Source organism: Sciurus vulgaris (genome assembly GCF_902686455.1).
Source record: "Sciurus vulgaris genome assembly, chromosome: 8".
Classification (NCBI taxonomy): Eukaryota; Metazoa; Chordata; class Mammalia; order Rodentia; family Sciuridae; genus Sciurus; species Sciurus vulgaris.
Window position 1 is genome coordinate 122117048 of NC_136468.1, and position 22401 is coordinate 122139448.

At 52.2% G+C, this 22401-nt stretch overlaps 1 protein-coding gene and 1 pseudogene across 6 annotated transcripts in view; both read right to left on the reverse strand.

Annotated features, from left to right (window-relative positions):
- The window catches only part of CABIN1 (calcineurin binding protein 1), a 145279-nt gene that overhangs the window by 1646 nt on the left and 121232 nt on the right, over positions 1 to 22401 (reverse strand). For all 5 annotated transcript variants that reach the window (XM_079151857.1, XM_079151854.1, XM_079151856.1 and 2 more), the window contains 6 exons: positions 17285 to 17448; positions 16218 to 16314; positions 14665 to 15345; positions 12699 to 12773; positions 6167 to 6449; positions 709 to 873 (listed from right to left, as the gene is read on the reverse strand). In XM_079151857.1, coding sequence (XP_079007983.1) covers positions 709 to 873; positions 6167 to 6449; positions 12699 to 12773; positions 14665 to 15345; positions 16218 to 16314; positions 17285 to 17448 — 1465 coding nt within the window. The remainder of the gene's footprint in view (positions 1 to 708; positions 874 to 6166; positions 6450 to 12698; positions 12774 to 14664; positions 15346 to 16217; positions 16315 to 17284; positions 17449 to 22401) is intronic.
- Positions 9865 to 11419, reverse strand: LOC306667856 (mitochondrial ribosome-associated GTPase 2-like; annotated as a pseudogene). Its single transcript, XR_013766740.1, has 2 exons — positions 11359 to 11419; positions 9865 to 11183 (listed from the first exon to the last, which is right to left on the reverse strand). The product of XR_013766740.1 is annotated as a mitochondrial ribosome-associated GTPase 2-like (transcript).

Below are 22401 nucleotides of genomic sequence, written 5' to 3' on the forward strand. Positions count from 1 at the left end.
AGGGAGAGTGAGGGGTTGTGTTTTCCTGGATATCAGAAGCCCGGGCTGTTGCAGGCTACAGCTCTAGGGCTTGGCAACCCTCCGGGAGCTGCATGAACTGGGAGAAGCACAGCAGGCCTGGCAGAGTTCCACATTCCTCTGCAGTCCCATGGCTTTAAAAGGAGTGAGGCTTACTCAGAGCCTAAGCCTGGTCACTGTGGGTTGGCACCAGGTCTTACTGTCCTGAGTGGTCTGTGGGAGGCTCAGCCAGGAGGAGTTCCCGAGGGACCTGAGTGGGCAGGGTGGCTGATGGGACCATATGGGACAGAGGTTGGGGTTAGGCTGCCTCAGTGGCCCATGGGGATGCCTCAGTGATGAAGTCCAAGCTCTTCCCCATACATTTCTATTCTCTTGTCCCATCTGGATTTTGCAGTGGGCTAGTGGCCATGAGGCCCAAGCAAAATGTCTGTTCTTGCTGGAACTCCTCTGTGAAGCCAGAGGCAGAATGAAAAAGGCTCTGGAGGCCCTGACAATGGTCCATATACCAGACTCCAGCTTGGTCTCCTCCTTTGCTCCCCTACCCTCCCTGCCTTTTCTCCCCACTCATCTCAACTGACCTTCCCTGGGCCTGCCCTAAGGCTCAGTGTCTCCATAGGCAAGCCTACCCTGGGTACCATTGTGAAGCAGCCTTGTGGAAGCCAGTGCCCAGCTGCTCCCCACTGGCCTTACCTTGGCTGCAGGAGGGCTCTGCCCCTGTCTGAGGGGCAGCCTCTGTTGACCAGCAGTGTGGCTCTACCAGGGGACCTGTGGGGGCCGTCTTCACCTGTTGACTGCATCGTGGCTGCTGAGGTGGGAAGCCAGTGCTCTCTGCCACTCCTGCCAGCTCTTCTCCCTCTGTGGGGACATAGGCGAGATGCACAGGTGATATACTCATGATGTCTCATAGGGCATAGCCTCTTTTGTGGGCATCTGCACCAGGTCCTGAGTGCCTGGGCTGTGTTCTGGGACACCTAGTAGGGGAATATGGCCAAAGTGGGGAGCCAGGGCTAAAGCAGCTCTTTATTTCCACTGGGGCAGGCTGGGGACTAGCAGGAATGCTTCTGGGACAATCGAGGTCGGTACTTTCAGGAAAACTTTCAGCCCCTAAGTGGACATTAGAAGGAGTCTCATATTCTGATGTAGTATATCAAATACACTAAGGGCCACACTGGAGGCTGTATGGCCCCTGGACCTGGGTAAAACACCACTAGGGTTAGGCTCATGGGGCTGGAGAGACCTCTCTCCTCTGGCTCACAGGAATGGCCTTGAGAACTAAGGTCAGGACTAGAACCACAACTACCCAACTAAGACCAAAGTGAACAGAGTACACACTGGCACTGTGCCCTAATGCTGAGCCAGACTACTCCTTCCCTGGCACAATGCAGGGGCTAGGAATTGGCCTCAGTGGTGCCAAGGACTAGATGGGCCCAAGGGGCTATTGCTGTGCCTGTGGCTGACAGCCAGCCCATTACTCAGCATCAGTGCTGCAGGTGCCCAAGCCTCCCCAGACCTTGCCTCTAGCTTCCTCTGTCTCCTAAGTCACTCTCTTATTCCTGCTTCCTCTGAGCAAGAATCACCCAGCATGCTGACACTGATCCACTGCCTGCCTCTCATGCTCCTTTTAGGAGGAATGCCTTTTCTTCTAGGGAAAGCAGGTCTCCCTCCTTGGTCAGGTAGGACAACTCCTGAGACAAAGATAGACTAGGCTGCAGGCACCAAGGGCCACCAAGCTTCCCTGGTCTCCATTGAGCTGCTTAAGGGTAGGGTCGGGAAGATGGCTTTATCTCAAGTCTGGCTCCGGGGAGCTACTCCCTTCCTTGGTCTCACTACGTGGCAATCCATACTCATAGCCCAACACAATGGCCTCAGAAGGCCCCTCCTGTAGTTCCAGGTCACCACTCCCCACCTCCTGCAGACAAGACACCAGGCGTACACTATTTAACTAAATTAATTTTCCCTTGGCCTGTGGGCCTAAGGTCATGCCCTTTTGTAGGGGTAACTGCCTGTTTCTGCCCTGGCCAAATTTTCCCCTTCTGCAGCTGTTTCCTGAGTAGTGTATGTTGGGGGAGCTGTTCAGGTTGGGGAGGCCAGAAGCCTGACCCCCCCTTTTTTTTTTTTGGTATCAGGAAGTGAATTTAAAGGTGCTTTACCACTGAGCTGTATCCCCAGCACTTTTATTTTAATTTTGAGACAGGGTCTCCTCCCTAAATTGCTTAGGGCCTTGCTAAATTGCTAAGGCTGGCCTGGGATCCTCCTGCCTCAGCCTCCTGAGTGGCTGGGATTACAGGCATGTATCACCATGCCCAGCAAGTCTGGCTTTCTTGAAAATATATATATTAGGTCTATAGGACCTGGCTGCAATGAGGTGGGGCCAGGTACACTCCGAGCAGGCCTGGGGCCCACAGGACTTGGCCTAGGGTGGTGGACACCCAGCAAATAAGGAGATAGACACATATTGGGAGAAGCTGCAAAGTGACAGGCAGTGCCTAGGACTCCCTGGCAAGACACAGGGATCTGAGCCCTGGCCAAACCCGTGGAGGCTGCTCTCAAGGCGGCTTTGCATCTTAGCCCTAGTAGCAGCCCTGCTGATTATTCTGCCTTCTCAGGGGGCAGCCAGGAAGAGAAGGTATACCCCTGCATAGTGTCTACCAGAGACTTGGACACACCGGGAGGTATTCCCTAGATCAGGTGGTCTCCTCCCCTCACCAGGGCCACATGGGCCACCAAGGGAGAGGGATCTACTAAGGGCATGGCCTGCAGAGAAGGGCTGTCTGAAGCTTCCTCAGCCTTGGGTTCTTGTCTGGGGAGCAGGTGTCTAGGTAGAAATTATATTCAATCAGGACATTTCTTCTGTTTACCAGGACAGATATACAGACAGACTGGCCCCAGTTCTACCTATCTTCAAGGCTCATATTCTGGGAGACCACGGGCCTGGCTCAGACTTTCCCTGGTCTCTCAGGGCCTGCATGAGGTCAGCACTCTTAACCCACTCAATCCTGCTTGTGGAGTTCCTTCTCTGCTTTACTCTTCCCACTCTAGAAGGCACAACAGCTTTAGAGAAAAGGATCCTCTGGGGAGAGCCAGTTCTGCACAAAACTAGGACCTGGCCTAGGGTGATGGACACCCAGCAAATAAGGAGATAGACACATATTGGGAGAAGTTGCAAAGTGACAGGCAGTGCCTAGGACTCCCTGGCAAGACACAGGGATCTGAGCCCTGGCCAAACCCGAGGGGTACATCTGCTGCACAGAGTCACTGTTTGGGCAGCCTGGCCTGGCAGGGACATGAGCTCACTGGGGTCTGGGGATGTCTGTGCAGGCTACAGCAGGTGGGACAAGCTGGGGCTGGATGCTGCCAGCTGCCTTCCCCCTGAGTGTGAGGGGTAGCCAGTGAGGAGGCAGGAATGCCTGCCTCAGGGACTGTAACTGTCAGGTCTCCTCTGTGACCACTGTCTTGGTTCTCTCACGCTAAACCTGGAAAAGTGTCCTGGGGAAATGTATTTTCAAGTATGCTCTCCCAGGGCTCAGCACTCACTTAGCATGGACTCCCAGTCTTATGCCATTGCCCTGGTTTTGCCTTTAGGCACACACATCCTCTAGTCACCAGGAGCTTTTGCAGGCAGGCCCCACCATTACCAGCCATATTGCCATATAACTCTGTCATGCCTGGGAACCTGGACCCTGCTAGGAGATACCTCCTTCCTTCTGAGAACTTTCTCTGTTTTAGAGATGTAGGCTTGGTGGTATGTACTTGTCCCAGCCTGGTCCTAACGCCAACCCAGAAAACTAAGGAGCATGCTGGGTGCCTGGGCCATTAGAAGGCCTCTCTGCCAGGCCTGTGTGGGCACTTATTCAAGATTTCCATTCTGACAAAAAGTCATTTAATCTAGTTTTGGGGAAGGAAATAGAAAAGGATTGACTTTCCAGGCTGAAGAATGTACACTTGAAACAGTCTTCCCTAGATTCAACAGTTAGAAAAGAATGTGAATTGCAGGTTCTGGCCTACTTGGAGGTGAGGCAGAGAAGGTCGAGAGGGAATGAAGGCAGCCAGTCTCTAGGGCTTCCTGGTAGTCATCCCAAGGAACCTGTCCCTCACTGTACCAGGTTTGGTGTGTGGACAACAGTGATGGTCAGTCCTTCTGAGATTAGGTTATAAGAGTCTAATTGTTTTTTAAAAACAATTAGATCACTGGTTCATCATGATATGGGGAATACTAGCTGTATACAGAAAGGCCCATAGGGGAGAAACTGAAGTTTCCAGCCAATATCCAGTGAAGCCTTCAAATGGCCAACCAACCCTGAAAGAGCTCAGGAGACTAGTTGAGAGCCTCACAGCAACTGTGGGAGAGACTCTGAGCTAGGACCATCTCTACTATTGCTCCTGGATTTCCTCTTCAGAATACAAGTCAATGAGATCACAGTACAGGGCAGGCAGACACAGAGGAAGCAAAGCTGAGTTTTTGTGGGAGTGAGTGAGCCATCAGTAATAGCTTAGTTGGGCCATGGCTCCCCTCTGCCACTGCACTTTTGAAATCTCTATCACCACCAAACCCACACCAAGGTGTTGTTCATTACCTGCCAAGCAATGTTTCATGACCTGCCATGATGTTATCTCCTCTTTGTATATCCTATGCAGGAAGCTGAGGCAGAAAGAGGAAAAGGAAGTGCCCAAGTAACTAGGTAGGAGAACCATCACTTATAGTTCTTCAACTGTTCTTTGTCCTGAGGACTTCAGAGGCTCCTCTGAAGCCAGCACAATAGTGAATGACTGGGTTAGAGGGGTCCTACAGTTTTACAATCCTCAAAAGAAACTGGGGATAGCACCAGATGAAAACACTAGCACCTGATCCCTGAGCAGAGGGAAAGAGCTAAGAGGGTAGACTCCCAGTTTTGGTCCCCACTTAGGCAAAATGGCCTACAGGGGCAGATGGCTGTCCTATTGTTCAGATGGACCAGGAAATGACATAGCCAAAGTCAAATGGCTGAAAGCAACAATACCAGATGTGGCTCTGAACCACAGGATTGTTACTGAGTGGACAGGTGAGCCTTCAGGGATGGCTCCAAGTGTGGGCAGGTAGGAGCCTGGCTGTGGACCAGTATAGGATCTTGGGAAAGGGTACAGGCTGGGAGAAGCATGGGGGTGGGGACTGAAATACAGGGCCAGGCAGGCACATCCATCCCTGAATCTCAATGTGTTCTGGAGACAAGGCAACCCACCAACCAGACTGATCTTGACTAGGGACCCACCAGTTGGGAAGGTAAACTGGTTAGGGAATATCCCTGTCTTGTTTTGGGTCTTCAGAGTCTGTTCCCGGTCCCAGGGTCCTGGGAACCAACAGGGGACGGCCCCAGCCTAGGGGACATGCAGAGTCTGGCACAGCCCTGAGCTGGGCCTGGTCAGGTAGAATCATAGCCACCAAGCCAGAAGCATACCTGCACCAGTGAAGGAGATCGTGCTTTTGCCTAGTCCCTTCCAACTTATGGCCTGTGTGGTGCTGCCTCAATGCCTCTTTCTCCCAGAAAAGCCCCTGGCCCAGCCCTGTCTAGTCCATTAGTTGGCCCTAAAAGACAGGCTGCCCTTCCCATGGATCCCTCATTCTGGCTGGCTTCTATCTGTCTTGCCATGGGGGTGTGATAGGACCTGAGAAGATCTGGTGTGGGAAAAACTGAGACCAAGTGCTGGTAGACCAACAGTGTGTCAGAGTCAGGAGCCCTCCTGATACCCATGGGAAGGTCTGGCCAGTACTTCATCTCCTTCCTACCTGATCAAGACATCGTTCTTACTTGTTGTAAGGCTTTGTTGCGGGGAGGGGGGAGAAAACCATGACAGCAGCGATCACATCAAATGATGGTGCTTGTTCCTCCTCCACCACCCCTTTAGAGATAGGAAGACTGAGGCATGGAGGGTTAGGTTGAGATTGGTATGTACAGTATGTACTGACTGGCACCACTGATGCTGCCAGAACCTGACGAGTAGAAGAGCAATCCCTGCCCTCCAGTGGGATCACACAGGCTGCCTTCCCCTTTTGCTCATGCTGTCCATTCAGGGAGCAGAACCTGCTATTGGCTGATGGTGGGTGCTGGGGTCTGGCTCTGGCACAGCTGGCTGTGGGGCCTCACACCACCAGGTTTATGAGGATGGGACTCACCTGGGCCCAAAGAGGTCATATTGGGGGGGGCTTCGGCTCTGTGTGGTTGGGGGGGTCCAGGGTCCTTGGATGAATCTGGAGTAGAGGCTGATACTGAGGCAGGGCAGCTGATGATAGCTGTGGCAGCAGCCAGTGCAGGGCGAGGTTTAGCTTGGGTGTCACTGGGTCGCTGGAGCGCATCAGCTGGCACAGGGTCAGGTGGTGTGGGACCCACCACCACAGGGAAGAAGTTCTCTCGGCTGTCCTTAGGGTGCTTGGGGGTGGTAGGCATATCCCCTGAGGTCTGTGAGGACAGAGGAAAGGTAAGGAAGGCCAGCTGCTCAGCCCTGGGCCCATATAGCCCTACCTCACACCAGCCCAATGCAGTCCCACAGGATAGTTTGTCTGGATCTGGAATGCCAACCTGGCCCTTTGGCATCTGAACCACATCCTGTTGCCAACAAGATCCATAGGCCCCCTGCCAAAATACTAAGGATGAATCTATGGACCCTGTACCCCAGGAAGATGTCTAAGCCATGCTGGTGGGGACTCAGTGAGGATCTCCAGTTGGTCTCCCCATCACACTCCAGAGTGCCAGCCTGGAAAAGCAGGTCCAGTTGTGACCCATGGCATAGGGTATTGGCCCAATCTGGGAACTTCAGGAATGCATGGTCAGTCTTGGAGAAGGACTCCTAGAGCCACTAGTGGTCTCAAGGGGAATACTGCAAGAAACTACTCCCTGAGCTTGGGACTGCAACTGGCTGCAACTTCCAGACTGATGCTGTCCTTGCAGCTTGACTACATAGGCCTTTGCTTACAGCCTGGTCTTGCAGTGCACCTGCCACAGGTCTTTGGTTCCCATGAGTTGGGACCTTAGGGGCCTCCAAGAATCTTTCTTCACCTAACTTCCTCTGTCATGAGGCCCTTTTGGGGGTTATTTACACATGGTCACACCCATTCCTCCCCCACCCCTGCCCATCCCAATGGATTCCCCTCCTAGGCTGCATAAGTGTGAAGGTCATGGTGCCTGACAGTGTGCTTCAAAGTGAAATTAGGTAGGGTAACTCAAGGTGGTAGTCTCTCAGAGCAAAGCACCTGGACCCTCCCCAGCACCAGGCCCAATGTACTGTATGAGCTGCCCACACTTGGGCAACAGGACCCTCTGCCCTGCAAATGTGGGAAAGTCAAAGGCCTAATGGTAGGCACCTCAGTGCCTTTAGGACAATTGGCTTCTGCTGATAATCCTGACTCTTCTGATGTTTTGCTTGAAATGTTCCATTATTCTGAGATCCATATGGTGGGGGACAGGTCTTGTGAACTCTGCCATGTAGTAGGTATTAGGGATAAGCCCCAGGTTGGTGCTCTATGGGCAGGTTTGGTGGCAGGATAGTGCAGGAAGACAGACCTGGCTTTCAGGGTGCCCAGAGCGGTGTTAGCAGTTAAGAGTAGCCCAGGTGGCAGTGTGGGCAGATGTGATGGGGAGGACAAGTGCTATGTCCTTGTTCCCACCCAGGAGTGAGTCTCAGTCAGAGGCAACTGCACCTAGCTTCTTATGATGCCCAGAGCACCCTACAGGCATGCACAGAGCTGTCACAGCAAATCTGACATGTTGAGAACAAATGGACACTCCTTGAGGGGCAGAGGCATCTGACTCTGAGGGCCATGGCTACCTTCTCCCTGGTTCTGGTAAGAAGTGGGCCCAGGATGGCTGTCATCATCCAAACTGATGGCTCTGAAGTGTGGGGTCGGGGAATTGCCAGGTCCCATGGGGAAGGGGGTGAGGGTGGGGTAGCTTTGAAGTAGACCCTGAGATAATACCCTGCCTTCCACATCCTCAAAAGGGGCCTTGGCTGAGATGGACATGAGGTAGTAGGGGAACACAGGGGAACCTACCAAAGGGCTTAAAGGGAGTGTTCTAGGTGGCTTCTCCTAGGAGAATGGGGCAAAACACAAAGGTTTCAGAACAGGGAGAGATGGGAAGCAGGAAATGCCTTCCCAAAGGAGATGAAGACCAGAGCAGAGTAGCCTTCAGTAGTGAAGCTCCAGGCCTGGGATAGGAGTTGTAGGTCAGACTTGTGGTGAGAGGGTTTTGTGTAATACCAGGGGCACTCCACTACACCAGGGTCTAGGAAATGGGTGCCAGGTGGGAATATTGATGGGGAAGACCTCAAGACCACTGGGTTGGCTCTCCTCTACATGGATTCCACTGGGGCCTGACCTGACATTGTCCAGAAGCAGGCAACCTGAAAGTTAAGGAACCCAGTCCACCAGTTCTGGCCATTCCTACCTCCCAGCCTATTTTTTGAGGTCCCTGAAGTAAGGAAACTTCTGTCCCCCTACCTCTCAGAGGCCCTGATATGAGCCTGCCTCAGTAGCTACTGGTCCTCTAAGAAATGAGACTCTGCTCTGCCCTTGGCTTTTTTTTTTTTTTCCCCCAGTACTGGGGATTGAACCCAGGTTCTTGCACACTCAGTTCCAGTGTTTGGACATTTCCTGTGTGGGTCTATCATTTGAGCTGGGTGTGGTGGCACACACCTGTAATCCCAGCTACTCAGGAGGTTGAGGTAGAAGGGTCACAAGTTCAAGGTCAGTCTACCCAATTTAGCAAGACTCCATCACAAAATAAAGTAATTTTTAAAAAGGGCTGAGGATGTAGTTCAGTGGTAGAGTGCCTGCCTAGCATGTACAAGGCCCTGGGTTCAATTTCTAATACTGAAAAAACAAAACAGCCCTCCTCTCTTCTTAGTGGTCACAGCCCACATGTTCACTTACCCAACTTGGGTTAGTAGAGGAGATAGGAGGGGTATGCAGGAGGGCTTAGGCCTGAGCCCTGCACAAGGGCCTCAGCAGTTACTCCTGCTCCATGGAGTAGAGAGGCTATGGTGGGGGTTGAAAGGCCATGGCCAACTGTGCCATGCACTTTGAAAATAATAAAGTGGTAAGGACCGCTGGCATGTTGGGGGCATATCCTGCCAAGGACTCAAGCCCTCAGTTAGGAGATTGGTCTCACCTATGACCCCCAGAGAGTCCCCTGCCTGGCCCACAGCCTGCTTGGTATAAGGAGAACCCATCAGGGCTTTCTGAGACATAGAGCTTGGGCAGGGATTGTGGCCAGATGTTCAATTTTAGACAGAGAAGAAGCCCATCTGGACCCCCACGGTGGCCACTAGTCAGTTGGCCCAGGGGCCACATGTGGAAACAAAAGGCTATACCTATTCAAATGATAAGCCTCTGTGGTTTTTCACTGGTGGTACTAAAGATTGACTCAGGGCCATTTAACCACTGAGTCACATCCCAGCTCTTTTAATTTTCTTACTTTTGAGACAGGATCTCGCTAAGTTGTTTAGGGTCTTGCTAAATTTCTGAAGCTAACCTCGGACTTTCAGTCCTTCTGCTTCAGCCTCCCAAGTGGCTGGGATTACAGGCATGTGCCACCAAGCCTGGCTGAGCCTCTGCTCTTTAACTAGTAGGCTCTTGAAGATTTAAAGTAGGTGGGGCATGCTTTATCTGCCAGGTTCTGATCCCATCCTTCTCACCTCCTCAGTCACCAGGACCCTTCCCAGTGGCCAGATCGACAGTGTCCATCAACCTTCCCATGAAGACCCAGTCCCTCACCTGCCTCCTGCTCCTCAAAAACAGTTCTCATCCCTGGGTCCCTGTACCTGGTGGGTCCCCATTCTTGCTATCCTGGCTCCTTTTTTTTTTTTTTTTTTTTTTTTTTTTTACAAGCACCTTCTCTTATGTGTTCAGAACCACCCACGTCTTACAATCAGGCTTGCTTGTGCAGCTTGGAGGCCCCTGTGCCACTGGGCACTGCTACCATCTGAGAGGCTGGCGGCCCCGCTCCAGCTCAGCCTCCACGTAGGCATCGTGTAGCACCTTCAGATGCAGCAGCAGCTGCTCCAGGTTCTCCCCGGTCACTGCCGACAGGGCAATGACCTGTCCCAGGTGGGCCTTGAGCTGGGGCAGACGGGATCTGGCCTGGGGCAGATCAATCTTGTTTGCAACAACCACGTGGGGCCTCTCAGACAGGCCTTCTTCATACTTCTCCAGTTCGTATTTTAAATCCTCCACCTGTGTCCATGGCTCTGGTAGAGAAAGGTCTACTATGAACAAGAGCAAGTGGCAGCGCTCGATGTGCCTGAGGAAGCTGAGTCCCAGGCCCCTGTCCTGGTGGGCACCTCAGATGATGCCCAGGATGTCTGCCACTGCTACCTGTTGGTGACCTTCATAGTGAACAAACCCACGTGGGGGTTCAAGGTGGTGAATGGATAGGAAGCCACAGCAGGTCTCGCATTTGAAATGGCCTGGAGGAGCGAGGACTTCCCCGCATTGGGGAAGCCAACCATCCCAGCGTGGGCCATTGTCTTGAGCTCCAGGTAGAGAATGCGTTCCTGACCTGGCTGCCCAGGGGTGCAAGTCACAGGGGCACGGTTGTCGTTGGCCAGGAAGAAGCGGTTGCCTTTCCCGCCTGCCCCACCTAGTGCAGCGATGTACTCCTGGCCCGGCAGGGATAAGTCGGCCACGACCTCACTGCCCTCCTTCACCAAGGTGCCCACAGGAACCCGGATATAGAGGATAGCACCACTTCGGCCAAAGCAGTTTTTCCTGCCACCATCTTCACCGCTGAAACCCTGATACTGAGACAGGACCGACGACAGCGACTTGACGTGCTGGTCAGCTCTCAGGATGACATGGCCACCGTTGCCGCCATCTCCACCATCGGGGCCACCGAACTCCTTGCGGGGCTCGCTGTGGAAGCAGCTCATGCCAGAGCCTCCATTTCCTCCATGAACCAGCACTCTCCGATGGTCCACAAAATACCTTTTCAGTTTTTTCTCAGAGAGTGGCTTCTTTCCTGGGGGCTCCTGATGCCTGGCATGGTCCGTGCAGCCCACTGACAGCAACCTTGGTGAAGCCTGCTGTGGAGGGAGCCGGCGGGGCCTGAGGCTGGCCTGTGCAGACCAAGTCCACTGTGCCAGGCCCTCCAGCAGGGTCTGAGACGCTGCTGAGAAGAGCCTCACAGGTACCATGGCTCCTAAAATGAGTCCAGTGGGCGAAACGAGACCTCGGGTCTTTGAAGCCTGAGTGGGAAGCTGGAGCAACGTGCCTGGCGTATGGGAGAAAGAGCCTGGTGCCCGAGACAGAACACTGAACCGACAACCTGATGTTCAATACCGGCACGTGGTGTCCTGCGGAGCCCAGCAGCGCACCTTGGAGTGACCCAGGGAAGGTCATGCACCTGCGGCCCCAGTCGCCTCACCCAGGGGCGCGCTCACTGTGAGCTGCTTCTCAGTGCTGCCAGTACACACTTGTTGAGCTTCCTTGCCTTGCACCACTCCCAGATAGTCTGAGGCTACTCGAGAAATTGAATTGGCTTCCCCGCGGCGTGGAGCCCGTTTTTCACGACCCGACAGAGCAGTTAAGGCCCGACTCACAGAGGGCAAGCCACTCGCCCCGCCTCGGTGCCCCGGGCCTGCCTCCTGGCGCAGGGCCTCCAGCGCGAGGCGCTTGTGCAGACCATAAGGGCCCTGTCCCCCGGCGCCTGCCGCACGCCCCGGGGAGGCCTCCGGCCCCTGCAGACCGAGTACAGCACCGTGGGGAGTGGCGCGACCTATCCTGGCTCTTGGAACACTGACTTTCCTGGATGCCACTCTTTCTTGTCCCAAAACTCCTCCCTATGCCTGTGGTCCTGCCAAGGTGCCCTGCCTGTGCTCTCTGGTTTACCCTGATGGCTTCAGACTCACCAATACCAGGGTTCCTCACACATAAGGTTCTTGCCTGGACTGCTCCTGTAGGCAGGGGCAGGGTGGGGGACTCTTGACCTTTATGCCTTCTTGGCCTTTCCCATTAAAGAATTCCAGATTCAACAAAAACCCAGTCGTAACTTTGGCTGGGGCTCTCCCAGGCATTTCCCAGGAGAGGCTTTAACTCTACTTCTACCCCTGCCATTCTACCATACCAGTTAACTCTTTACCATCTCTTGGACCCACCCTTCCTCATCTGGCCTCTGCACCAGCTCCCTATCCTCTCCATCCAACAATGACACTGTGGCCCTATCTCCTTCCCTGCTTGATAAACACCAGTTTTCCCACCCAAGCTCTTTGGATTTGTCTCTACCTTCTTGTTTCTACCACATAGCCTCTTTGGTGGGCCTCTGCACAGCCTGTCTTTCCATCCTGTGCCCCCAGCTACTTTGCTCCTAATTGGCCTGGCTCTAACATCATTTTCTCCACCTCTGAGAAGAAAGGTCCTCCACAAATGGAAGGACTTTTCCGGGTGAGGTCAGTTGGCTTGAAATCATCCTCCCTGTTTCTGGAAAAGGAAGCTAAGGCAAAGGGAAGGACCCATCAGGTCATGTATTCACATACGCCAGAGAGACGGGATCCGGGCTCTATTAAGGCCCCCCACTATAGGGTAACCCCCACCAGCTGGAGACTCACTCACTTTCTGCTCCTCTCCCCACAGCCCACCATGATCACAAGTCCAGACCTGATCTCATCCCTCTCACCTCCCTACATGATGAGGCTGGCATAGGCTAGTTTGAGCTTACCTGTCTCTGGGCAGCAGCCCCAAGGTGGACTTGACAGAACTTCACAGCTTGCTCCAGTGCAGCCTCCTCATCTACCTAAACAAGGAGATGCCCAAGGTTAGAGGGCCTAGTGGTGCTCAAACTCCTCCCAGCCTTGTCCATTAGGTAGCAAGGACCAACCTTTGGGGGAAAACTCACTCCTGTGAAGAGCCCTCTTCACTGCTGATGACACCCAGGACTCCCTCAGCGCTGACTGTGGGCAGATGCTCTTGTTTCCCAGATGGAGGGGCAGGGTTGAGGTTCCATGGCACTAGGTACTGGTGCCAGTACTGGATCCAGCCACTACTCTGGCCACACAAAGTTAATTTCTATGGTGAGTTATTTTCACTCTCAAAGGCTAAGGCTGGCAGGACTCAGACCCCCAAAACTTTCAAATTTGGCTAAGGCCAATTGCTTCTAGATGGCTTCTGAGAGGGGCAGTCTTCAGGTCTAGAGTCTGCCTCTCAAATTGGCAGGATAGAGGACTGTGATCCAAGTGAGCAGGGCCTTGTGGAAACCCAGGTCTGGGTGGTGGGCAGATGATGGCAATGGCCCTGGGCTATGCCAAGTGTGTCTGGAGACCATGAACCCAAGGAATTAGGAGGTCAGTATGAGACTAGGGAGATATGGGGGTCACTCTGGACAATCATCAGGCTAAGCCTGATTGTAGGAGATGGCCATACACTGCCAAGCAAGGGCAGGAGAGTAAGCAAGGCAGGAAGAGGGATCAGGCTCCCTAGCAAGGAAAGCAGCAGCCCTTGAACTGTCTTCTGAGTAATTAGCAACAAAAACAAATGAAAGTAAACACTGAAGGCTTGTGAGATAGAGACAGGCAATCTCAAAGGTGGTTCTGCAAATTGATAGAATTTGGGAAAAAAATTGTTAATCAGGGATGGTCACTTTTAAACTTGTCACTGAAGTTCTGGGTATTCTTTCTATGGGAATAACTTCAGTTTGAAAAAAATATGTGCCTAAAGAAAAATGAAATTATGTCATTTGCAGGAAAATGGATGGAACTTGAGAACATTATATTAAGAGAAATAAATCAAACTCAGAAGATCAAGGGTCATATGTTTTCTCTCATATGTGGATGATAGGAAAAAGTAAAAAGTTTGGGGGAGGGAATCTCATAAAAACTGAAGGGAGATCAGCAGAATAGAGGAAAGGGATTGGGAGAGGAAGGAGGGAAGAAAAAGCCAGGGATAGGGCTGAGGATATGGCTCAGTTGGTAGAGTGCTTGCCTTGCAAGCACAAGGCCCTGGGTTCAATCCCCAGTACTACAAAAAAAAAAAAAAAAAAAAAAAGAAAAGAAAAACCCAGGGATATTGGGGAGTGATACTGGCCAAATTATATTGCTATATTGTGTTCATGTACAAGTATATAACAACAAATCGAATCCCAGCATTATGTACAACCATAATGTACCAATAAAAAATGTGGGAAAAAAGAAAGACAAGAAAAAACGTATGTGCCTATACATTGAAGAAAAAATAATAAAAAAGGGAAAAATGAGAGGGGTGACACTTTCTCTGGTCACATTCAGGGCATTGCAGCCACCTTTAGATGATACCCACAGAAGTCTTCATGGAAGTACCCCAAATGTATCCATAGGCTCCTCATAGTGGTGGGACCAGAGGTCTGATTTCTCTGTGCTGGATTTGCAATATGGTTTAATTTTACTTTAAGACTGAATGCAGACATTTTAAAGCTCATTATTTTTCTGACTCTAAATGTATTGCCTCATCACAGTAGAAAGTCGTAAAACCAAACCAAACCAAATAAATCATTCTAAAGGAAAAAAGTGCACAGTGGGGACGTGATAAGCAAGTTACCTAATACCCACCCCAGAGGCAGGAGCTGGTACATCTGGACACCCAGGAATGAGCATCCTGGAGAACAGAAGGTCTGTGGACAGGCCCACCCCTCCGCTGCCTCACTGCCCACCCACCTGCTTGATGAGCATGTAGGTCTCTGACATGATCCTTTCAATGCGGCCCAGGTCATAGGCCACTCCCTTCTGGCCCTGCTGCCACACACGGTAGGCATCCAGCAGGAGTGTCTTGCCAGACTCAGTATCCTCCAGAAGCTTCCTCTTGCGACTGGGCCGTGGGGGTGGTTCCTCAGGGTGGCTGACCCCCCTGGCCCCTGTGGCAGTGGCTGGGGCAGAACTGGTGGTAGAGACTGGTGGGGCTGGTACGAATGCAGAGGGCTGCTGCCTGGCACTGATGCTTAGTTCCTCCAGGGACAGCTCGGTGGGCCTGCTCTCAGGACCCCGGTCCCTCAGGGGGTGGCCTGGCAGGAGAGGCGGTGTCTGTTCCAAGTCTGGGCGATGGACAGCAGCCTCACCTGTGTCCATAGGCTCAGTGGGCCCTGCCCTGGGACTCTCCTTGTCCTTCGGTTCCTCACCCTGGTCTGCACTGTCTCCTGAGTCCATGGCCATGGGTTGGTGATTGACTGGGCCCACCTTGCACCCTGGCTCAGGCCCTGGTCCTGAGCCCTCAGCCAAAGGGGGCTTCTTAGAGTGGGGGAGGCTCTCCTGGCCATCTTCGGGACTGGCCTTGTGTGAGACATCAGTGGTCATCCTGGGTCCAGGGAGGCTACAGGTCTTGAGTCCTGGGTGTTCTGACCCCTACAAGGAAACCACAGTTAAGACATTGGTAACCTTACCTCTTGACATCCTCTCCCGCCCAAAGCCACTCTGCCTCTAGACATCTGCTAGCTGCCTAAGTCTGTGACTCAGACATCAGAGGAGGACACCTGGCCCAGAGACCTGCCCTCCTATCTACCTCTGGCTGCCCCATGACACTCCAGGTAGTCAGATCAATGGGACTCTATTTGTTGCTCCTGAGTACCAAGCCTGGGATGGCATTGCCTAGTCTTCTTGTCCCTTTGGGATGGGAGACACAGGGAGTTTTATAGGAAGGGGACCTGCCTAGGGTCACCAAGTATGCTTGTTGCACAGCCAAGTCTTTCTCACTCTTGGTACACGAGGCCAGGGTTTCTGGTGGCAAGGACACTTTCAGACCTGGGCGCCATCGAGCCCAGTCTAGCCTTACTGGCTAGCCTCACTAGTTCCGGAGAGGCAGTCCTGGCTCAGTTTCCAGCAGCCTCACCTATTAAGCGGGTCACTTAAGCTCCTGGGCCTTGTGAAATGGGAGCATTACTTCACCTGCCTAAAGGATGAGGGTGTACACACATGGGACTTGCTCAGTACACTGAAGGAAGGGCTCAGAACCCACCCTGCACATGGCATACTCCTGGGGAATTGGTTACATGGAGGGTCACTGTCATTCTCATCACCACCAAGTGTATAGGTCCTTGAGTACCTGAATGTCTGTAGTCCTGGCTGACCTTCTCTGTCTGGGGTAGGAGGCAGAATGGGTGCTACTTCACAGGTGGGGACATAGAGACCTAAGGATGTGCAGGCAAGTGGTGGGATCAGGACCAATACCTGGAACCATGTTCACTGGTGGTAGAGGAGAAGGGTGATGGGCAACATACCTCTGAGAGCTCACTCAGTGTGTCCTCCAGCACCTTCACAGTGAGAATGAAGGCCCGCTGTGCCAGAACCTGGCGGTCTGCATCTCGTAGATACTTCCTATGGTCACACAGGATGGTCAGAAAGTATGGGAGAGTCTCAGACACCACACAGTGCTACTAGGTAGTGGGCCGTGTCTAGTCCCTGCCCCAAGAATGTTTGTGTCTGTGTCCCACTTACTAAGGTCTGCTCCCCCAAAAGTTTCACTTGAGTCCCACTCTCCATACTCAACAGGTTTCTGACTTAGCTCTAGATAGTTGTATGCACCTTCTGGACTGGCTGTGAACCCTGAAGGCAGGGCTAAGGTGGGCCAGTCCTGTGTGCTGGCTCAGGGAGGGTAGGGGCGAGGGGGTGAGCTTTAGTTCCTCTCCCTCAGGTCTGTCTCAAGGGTGCTCCAGGCCCTAGCTGGAGGTCCCTATGAACTTGTGACATGTCACCTGGGACCTCATAGGTGAATTAAGACTATGAGATGGTAAGGAGAGTAGATACTAGAGGATGGCTGGCTTAGCTTGAGACTTTATGGCCAGGCCTGTCCACTTGTGAGCTGTATTTCTTAGGACCCCCACAACCCCTACATGCACCAGTTGTGGCAGGTGCCCCTCTGTTTTGGTTATTCCACTCTTCTGACTGAGGGACTCCTGGTTCCCACTGAGTCCCAGGCTTCCCTGTTGCACATCTAATCATTGGCCTTTATCTGGGTTACCATGGCTATGACGTGAATGTCTCCCCCCAGCCCCCCCAGGATTCCATACCACCTCTGGCAACCCCAGGCTAAGGGGAAATAGAGGGAAAGGGTACCAAGATCAGTGGAGAGAGCCTGTCTTAGCCTTTGAGTGCCTGAGGGTAGGAGTGGTGTCCCTTAGGTTCTAACTACGGAGACAGAGAGGTTCTAGAGGAGAAATGGGTGGCTGGGGCTCCCCAACAAGTGGGCTTCAGGACTGACTCGAGCAGTTGAAAAAGCCCTGGGTAGATGAGTGACTCATGGTAGCATAGCCATGGGCCAGGTTGGGCATGTGTATGGTTCACTCACTTGCCCTGGTCTGGGGTCCGCTGCAGCATGGAGGACACCTTCAGCAGGGTGCTATGGTCCCGGAGCTGGGCCAGCACCTTGAGCAGCAGCACGATGGAGCGGTTCATGTGCCAGGCGAAGCTGCCCGGCCGGTCAATCTCATCCACAGGGATACGCCAGATGCCCTGTGGGATGGGCAGAGGTGGGCTGTGAGGACGACTACTATGGCTGAAGGCTCAGGGACACTCCTGCTTGGAACCTCCCGTGGTGCCAAAGTCACACTATCCCATTAGGGACTCCTTGGCTGCTTCTCACTATCCAGAACACAGAAGTGTGGCCACCTCCACTTATTCTCTCCTCCTCACTGGTGGCAAATGACATACATTCCATTCTGCCACCTCTTACGTATGGCTCTGTTGCACATTTTTACTGGATCTATCTTCTATGGTGGCACTCAGGTCACACACACACTTCTCAACACAAGTACTGACATCTGCACAACCAATTCCTGGAGGTGGAAATGCTAGGTCAAAGGGGGCCATCATGCTGAGTATGGTGGCACATGCCTACAAACCTATCAACTCTACAGGCTGAAGGATTTCAAGTTTGAGGCCAGCCTCAGCAACTCAGTGAGGCCTTCAGCAACTCTGCAAGATCCTATCTCAAAATAAAAAGGACTGGAGATGTAGCTCAGTGGTAAAGTGCTCCTGGGTTTAATCCTTAGTAACAAAACAAAACAACAACAAAAGGGGGGCTATGGTGAAGCTCTGGCAGCTGTTACCAGCAGATGGACTCCAACATAGCCCTATCTTGCATACTTTCTTCCCTAGAAGTACCTAGAGAATTTTCACAGCTCCCATGATATCTGGGTCCCTGTCACCTAAGTCTGAGCAGTTTGCTCTGGAAGGGACCCTCCTCCCTCTGCCTAACCCACTGCAGCATTCCACAAACACTACCTACTGCCAGCACCAGAATCTAACCCCATGCAGTGTCCTGATATGACATCTAACAACTAACTGGGGTCCAGTCAAGGTGTAGGGAAAGTGTGAGTGAATGAATCACTCCCAGAGAAAGGGAGTGATGAGTGAATGAACATGAAGGAGGCTGGTCACTGGCAGAGGACTTCAGGGGCGTGGAAGGAGATGGCAGGCTCCCACATGGGTTCCTGTAGTCAATTCATGGAGACATTCCTGCCTGAATGGACCAAGGCTGCAAATGACATTGCCTCCTCTTGATTCGCCTGGGCATGGGACCTGGTCTGTATCAGGCTGCAGTATGGGGTTCTTGAGATCTCAGTTATTAACCATGGGGACCAGAGTGGAGCACCCCTCTCAGGGCCCTATTTCTGTGGGTGCTCGATGCCTATTTATATGCCTAATCAGACCTACTCTGTTCCTGTAGTCCTGGAGAGAAGCCAGGATACCTCCAGCTTAGAGATCTTCAGGTCCCTGTAGAGTTTTAAACCCACATCTCTGAGCCCCTGCACTCTCCAATGGGCAGAGAAATGAGCAGCCTGGCCCACACTGTGACAAAGAGGGCCCACCACATAGGCTAAAGGGCTATGGAGAGGCCACATTCTATCCACAACAGTGTCCAACTAGGATGAAACTAGGGAGTTGTGGCCATCTACATCCAGGATGACAAATACCAATGCTGTGTCTTTCTCAGAAGTGGTTCTGTAGCAGCTGAAAGGCCACCACAGGGCGGTATGAAGGATGCCTTTGAGCAGCCTGTAGCTGCTGGTGTGGGGAGGTGAGGACCCTAGACCCTGGCAACTCTTTGTTCCCAGGGCTGTGTAAGACCTAAATGAGACTGCTGTGGCCATCAAAGTAGATCTCTGTTATCTGCCAGGCCTAGAAGGAGAGGCCAGGAAGGGACCCAGATCCCTGGCAAGCACTTTACCATGGCTTCACACAGCTTCTTTGTGGACACTGGAGCTTGAAGATGTGGAATAACTCTCAAGGGGCGCTCAGGGTTGGCCCCTCATCACATTCATGGCTCTGAGGAAAGAATTTCTTTGGGCCTATGGAGGGAATCCTGGACCATATGTGCCAGCCTCCAATGCACTGATTGGGAGAGGGAAGAAACCCAGAGCTACATGTCACATTAGAAAACTGGGTATGATCTCCTGCTCTTGGGTCCTGTTCCTTGAAAGGGAAAGTGAGTAATATGCCCTGCTCAGTCAAATGAGAGCGTTCAGAATGATCCTGGATTTCACTGAATACCCTCTACCACTTTCTGTGCTGAGCCTCTGATCACTTAGATTATTCTTACTAGAACTGGAGTCAGACTCTTTCAAGTAGCTGTGGATGGGAGAAGGTCCAGTCCTTCTATCAGATGAGGATGAATAAAAGAACTGCGTGTGCTTTTCCCAACTGTGCTTTTAGAAGTGGGGGTGGAATGAGGGGGTGCTGACTTTCCCAGGCCATCCCACATCACCCTGAGTCTCCACACTAGTGGCTCTGGTGCCAGGGCACAGGCAGTTGAGAGAAAGACAAAGACAGGGGTTGTGATGGCCTCAAAAGCTCCCCAGGCACTTGGGGCCAGACAGGCTGAGGAACGTTGAGCCCTACTGCCTTTTTACCCTCTATAATGCCAGGCTGATGCCCCTCAGCTGCATATCTTAAAGGGTAACCACCTCTGAAAGTGGCCCATTTTATCTTTGGTTAAGTAGCAGGAAAGTTTTTTTTTTTTTTTTTTTTTAATGGTTCAGGAACGCCAGGGTTAGCCCCTAGGGGCTGAAATTATACTCACTGGGTTTTTAAACCTCTCCTTTCTCAACTCCCTTACCAAGCCGTCAGCCTCCCTGGCCTGATGCAAGTCAGGAATTCCATGCCTGTGAGCTTGCTGATGCCCTTCTACCTCCTCTGCCTAACCAACTCTTATGTGTCTTCCCAGGCCCAGCTGAGATGTCACCTTTTCTCCGAAGTCCTCCTGGCATGCAGCTCTCCTCTGACTCGCACAGAGACAACTTAAGATCAGCCCCTTAGATGGTTGGGGGTTGGTTTGGGGCTAATAGTATGTCATGGCCAAGAATGGGTTTGCTTCAGTTCTGGGTTCCCAAGGCCCTGACAAACCTGGCAGAGCAGGTAAGTTAGCCAGTTTGAGAAGGGTTTCTGCCTCCTAGAGAGCAGACATGGCCTCTGCAGAAGCCTCCATCTGGAGAATCATAGTTCCCTGAACTCCTTGTTTGTCCCTCACCCTGTAAATTTTCATGTTCAACTGTTCAAGGCAGGTGGGAGATAATTCTGCTTATGGAAGAGAACGTTCTTCAGTCCTCTGAGTATGCATAGGAGCCCCATGCTGGGGACAGGAGTGGGGCTACAGGGAAGATGAATGGTGTCCCTTCACCTAAAAGGCAATCATTGCAAGGCAGAAATAGTTGACTAGGCCAGGTAACAACCAGCTCACCTTTCTCCCCCATGAAAAAAAGGGGCCAAAAAGGTGCTACTTAAGATAACCACAAGTGGCCCTCTGCAGATAGTGAGGCAATAGAAGGGCAGAGAGGGATTTCAAACTCTTGTTCCCAAGTTCAGGGATTGAAGACACAGGGTATTTACCTATTTTGGGGTGTGCATGTGTATAGTGTGTTGGGGGTGTCTTCTAAATGAGCCAATGAGGATGTAGAAAAAACCTTGTGGAGGGCCCATGAGGTAACCTGAAGTGGGCTAACTGGTATTGCAAGTGCATCTAAAACTTCTTGGAGGCTGGATGTTGGTAGACCCCCATCACTTTTGGGGACAAGAGCTGTCTTTTGCTTGTTGAAGTGAGACAGTGCCACAGGAGACAGGTATTGGAGCCCCAGGTTCATCCCAAGTCTCATTTGGAACATCTGGAATGTCCACAGGTTCTATTTCAGAGGGAGTTGGGCAGTGTTGGCCAACCAGCACACCCATCCTCTTGCCTCCCCTGTCCCTTGCCAGCTGATGCTGGACTTCCACCCTCAGCAACTAATCTCTCTGGCCCAGGCACTCACTCTGATAGGGGGTTGGGGGAGCTTCACCTCAGGACCTCCTTGTTTTGGGTAGAGTGAAAAGTAAGGCAGTCAGTCCTTACTGGGTCTCTGTCACTGAGCAGCAGTGTACAAGCACTTCCTGGAATACCCAGACACCGACAAACACTCCTGTGTGGGTAGGTCTAGTTTACACTGCACATTCCAGAACAAGGTTTGGATCCCTATCTTCCTTTCGTTTCCATCCATGATATAACACCACCTATCTTGGGAAGAACAGATAATGAAATGAATCAGGTAGTGAGTCCATGGAAAAACAAAGGGAGCTATGGACATTTCCTTCTATTGCCACTGAATATTCCCAAATCAGCCCTTAGAGGCCTGTAAGCATTTTCCATCTGTACACACTTGTTTCATTCTGGCATCTTGCTCATTCTTTTCCTGATAACACTGGTGCTGAAGAGCATACTTCCTATGCTGAGTCTGGCTGGCTGGAGTCCGTGTTCCTTCACTCTCCTTTTATTCATTCATACAGCACAGCGTGGGGCTCCTGAATCTGTTTACCAGGCACTAAGCACCATTCCCTCCCCTTAACCTGTAATGTGCCTTCCACTCCTAGGGCTGGACCCTTTCCTTGCCCTGCTCACCCAGCAGCCATGGGGATGTAACCAGCAAGTGAGTCTAGGATCCCAGTCAGGCCTCCCTCTCCAGTAGGAGCCCTAGGAAACATCCCCTCCTTTCCTTAGCATGGGGCTGTGTGCAGAAGGAAATAATACCCATCCCAGCCCAGAGAAGGTTTCATATAGCCATGAGGATGGTCTTTAGGGACACTTGGATTGAAGGAGTAGAGCCACCAGGCAGAGACAGCAGGATGGAAAGCAAGCCAACAACTGCGCTTCCTGGATGAGTCAAGAAGAGATGGGCTTCTGTGTTTGTAGCTCCAGTGTGGCCTGGACACAGCCCTACTCCATGAGGATAGGGAGGAGCAAAAGCAGAACTCTCTTTATACTGCCCCTCTCACCCTGTTTGTGGAGTGATATAGAGAGATCCAGAGTGAGCCATAGTATTGCAGAGGTCCTCCCAGTTTGAGGACAGGAATTCAGTAGGGGATGGCACTTACTTTGACCTATCTTTCTCATCACTGCCCCACAAATGAGGTGGTGTGAGGCTAGGTTGAGGCCCCTAC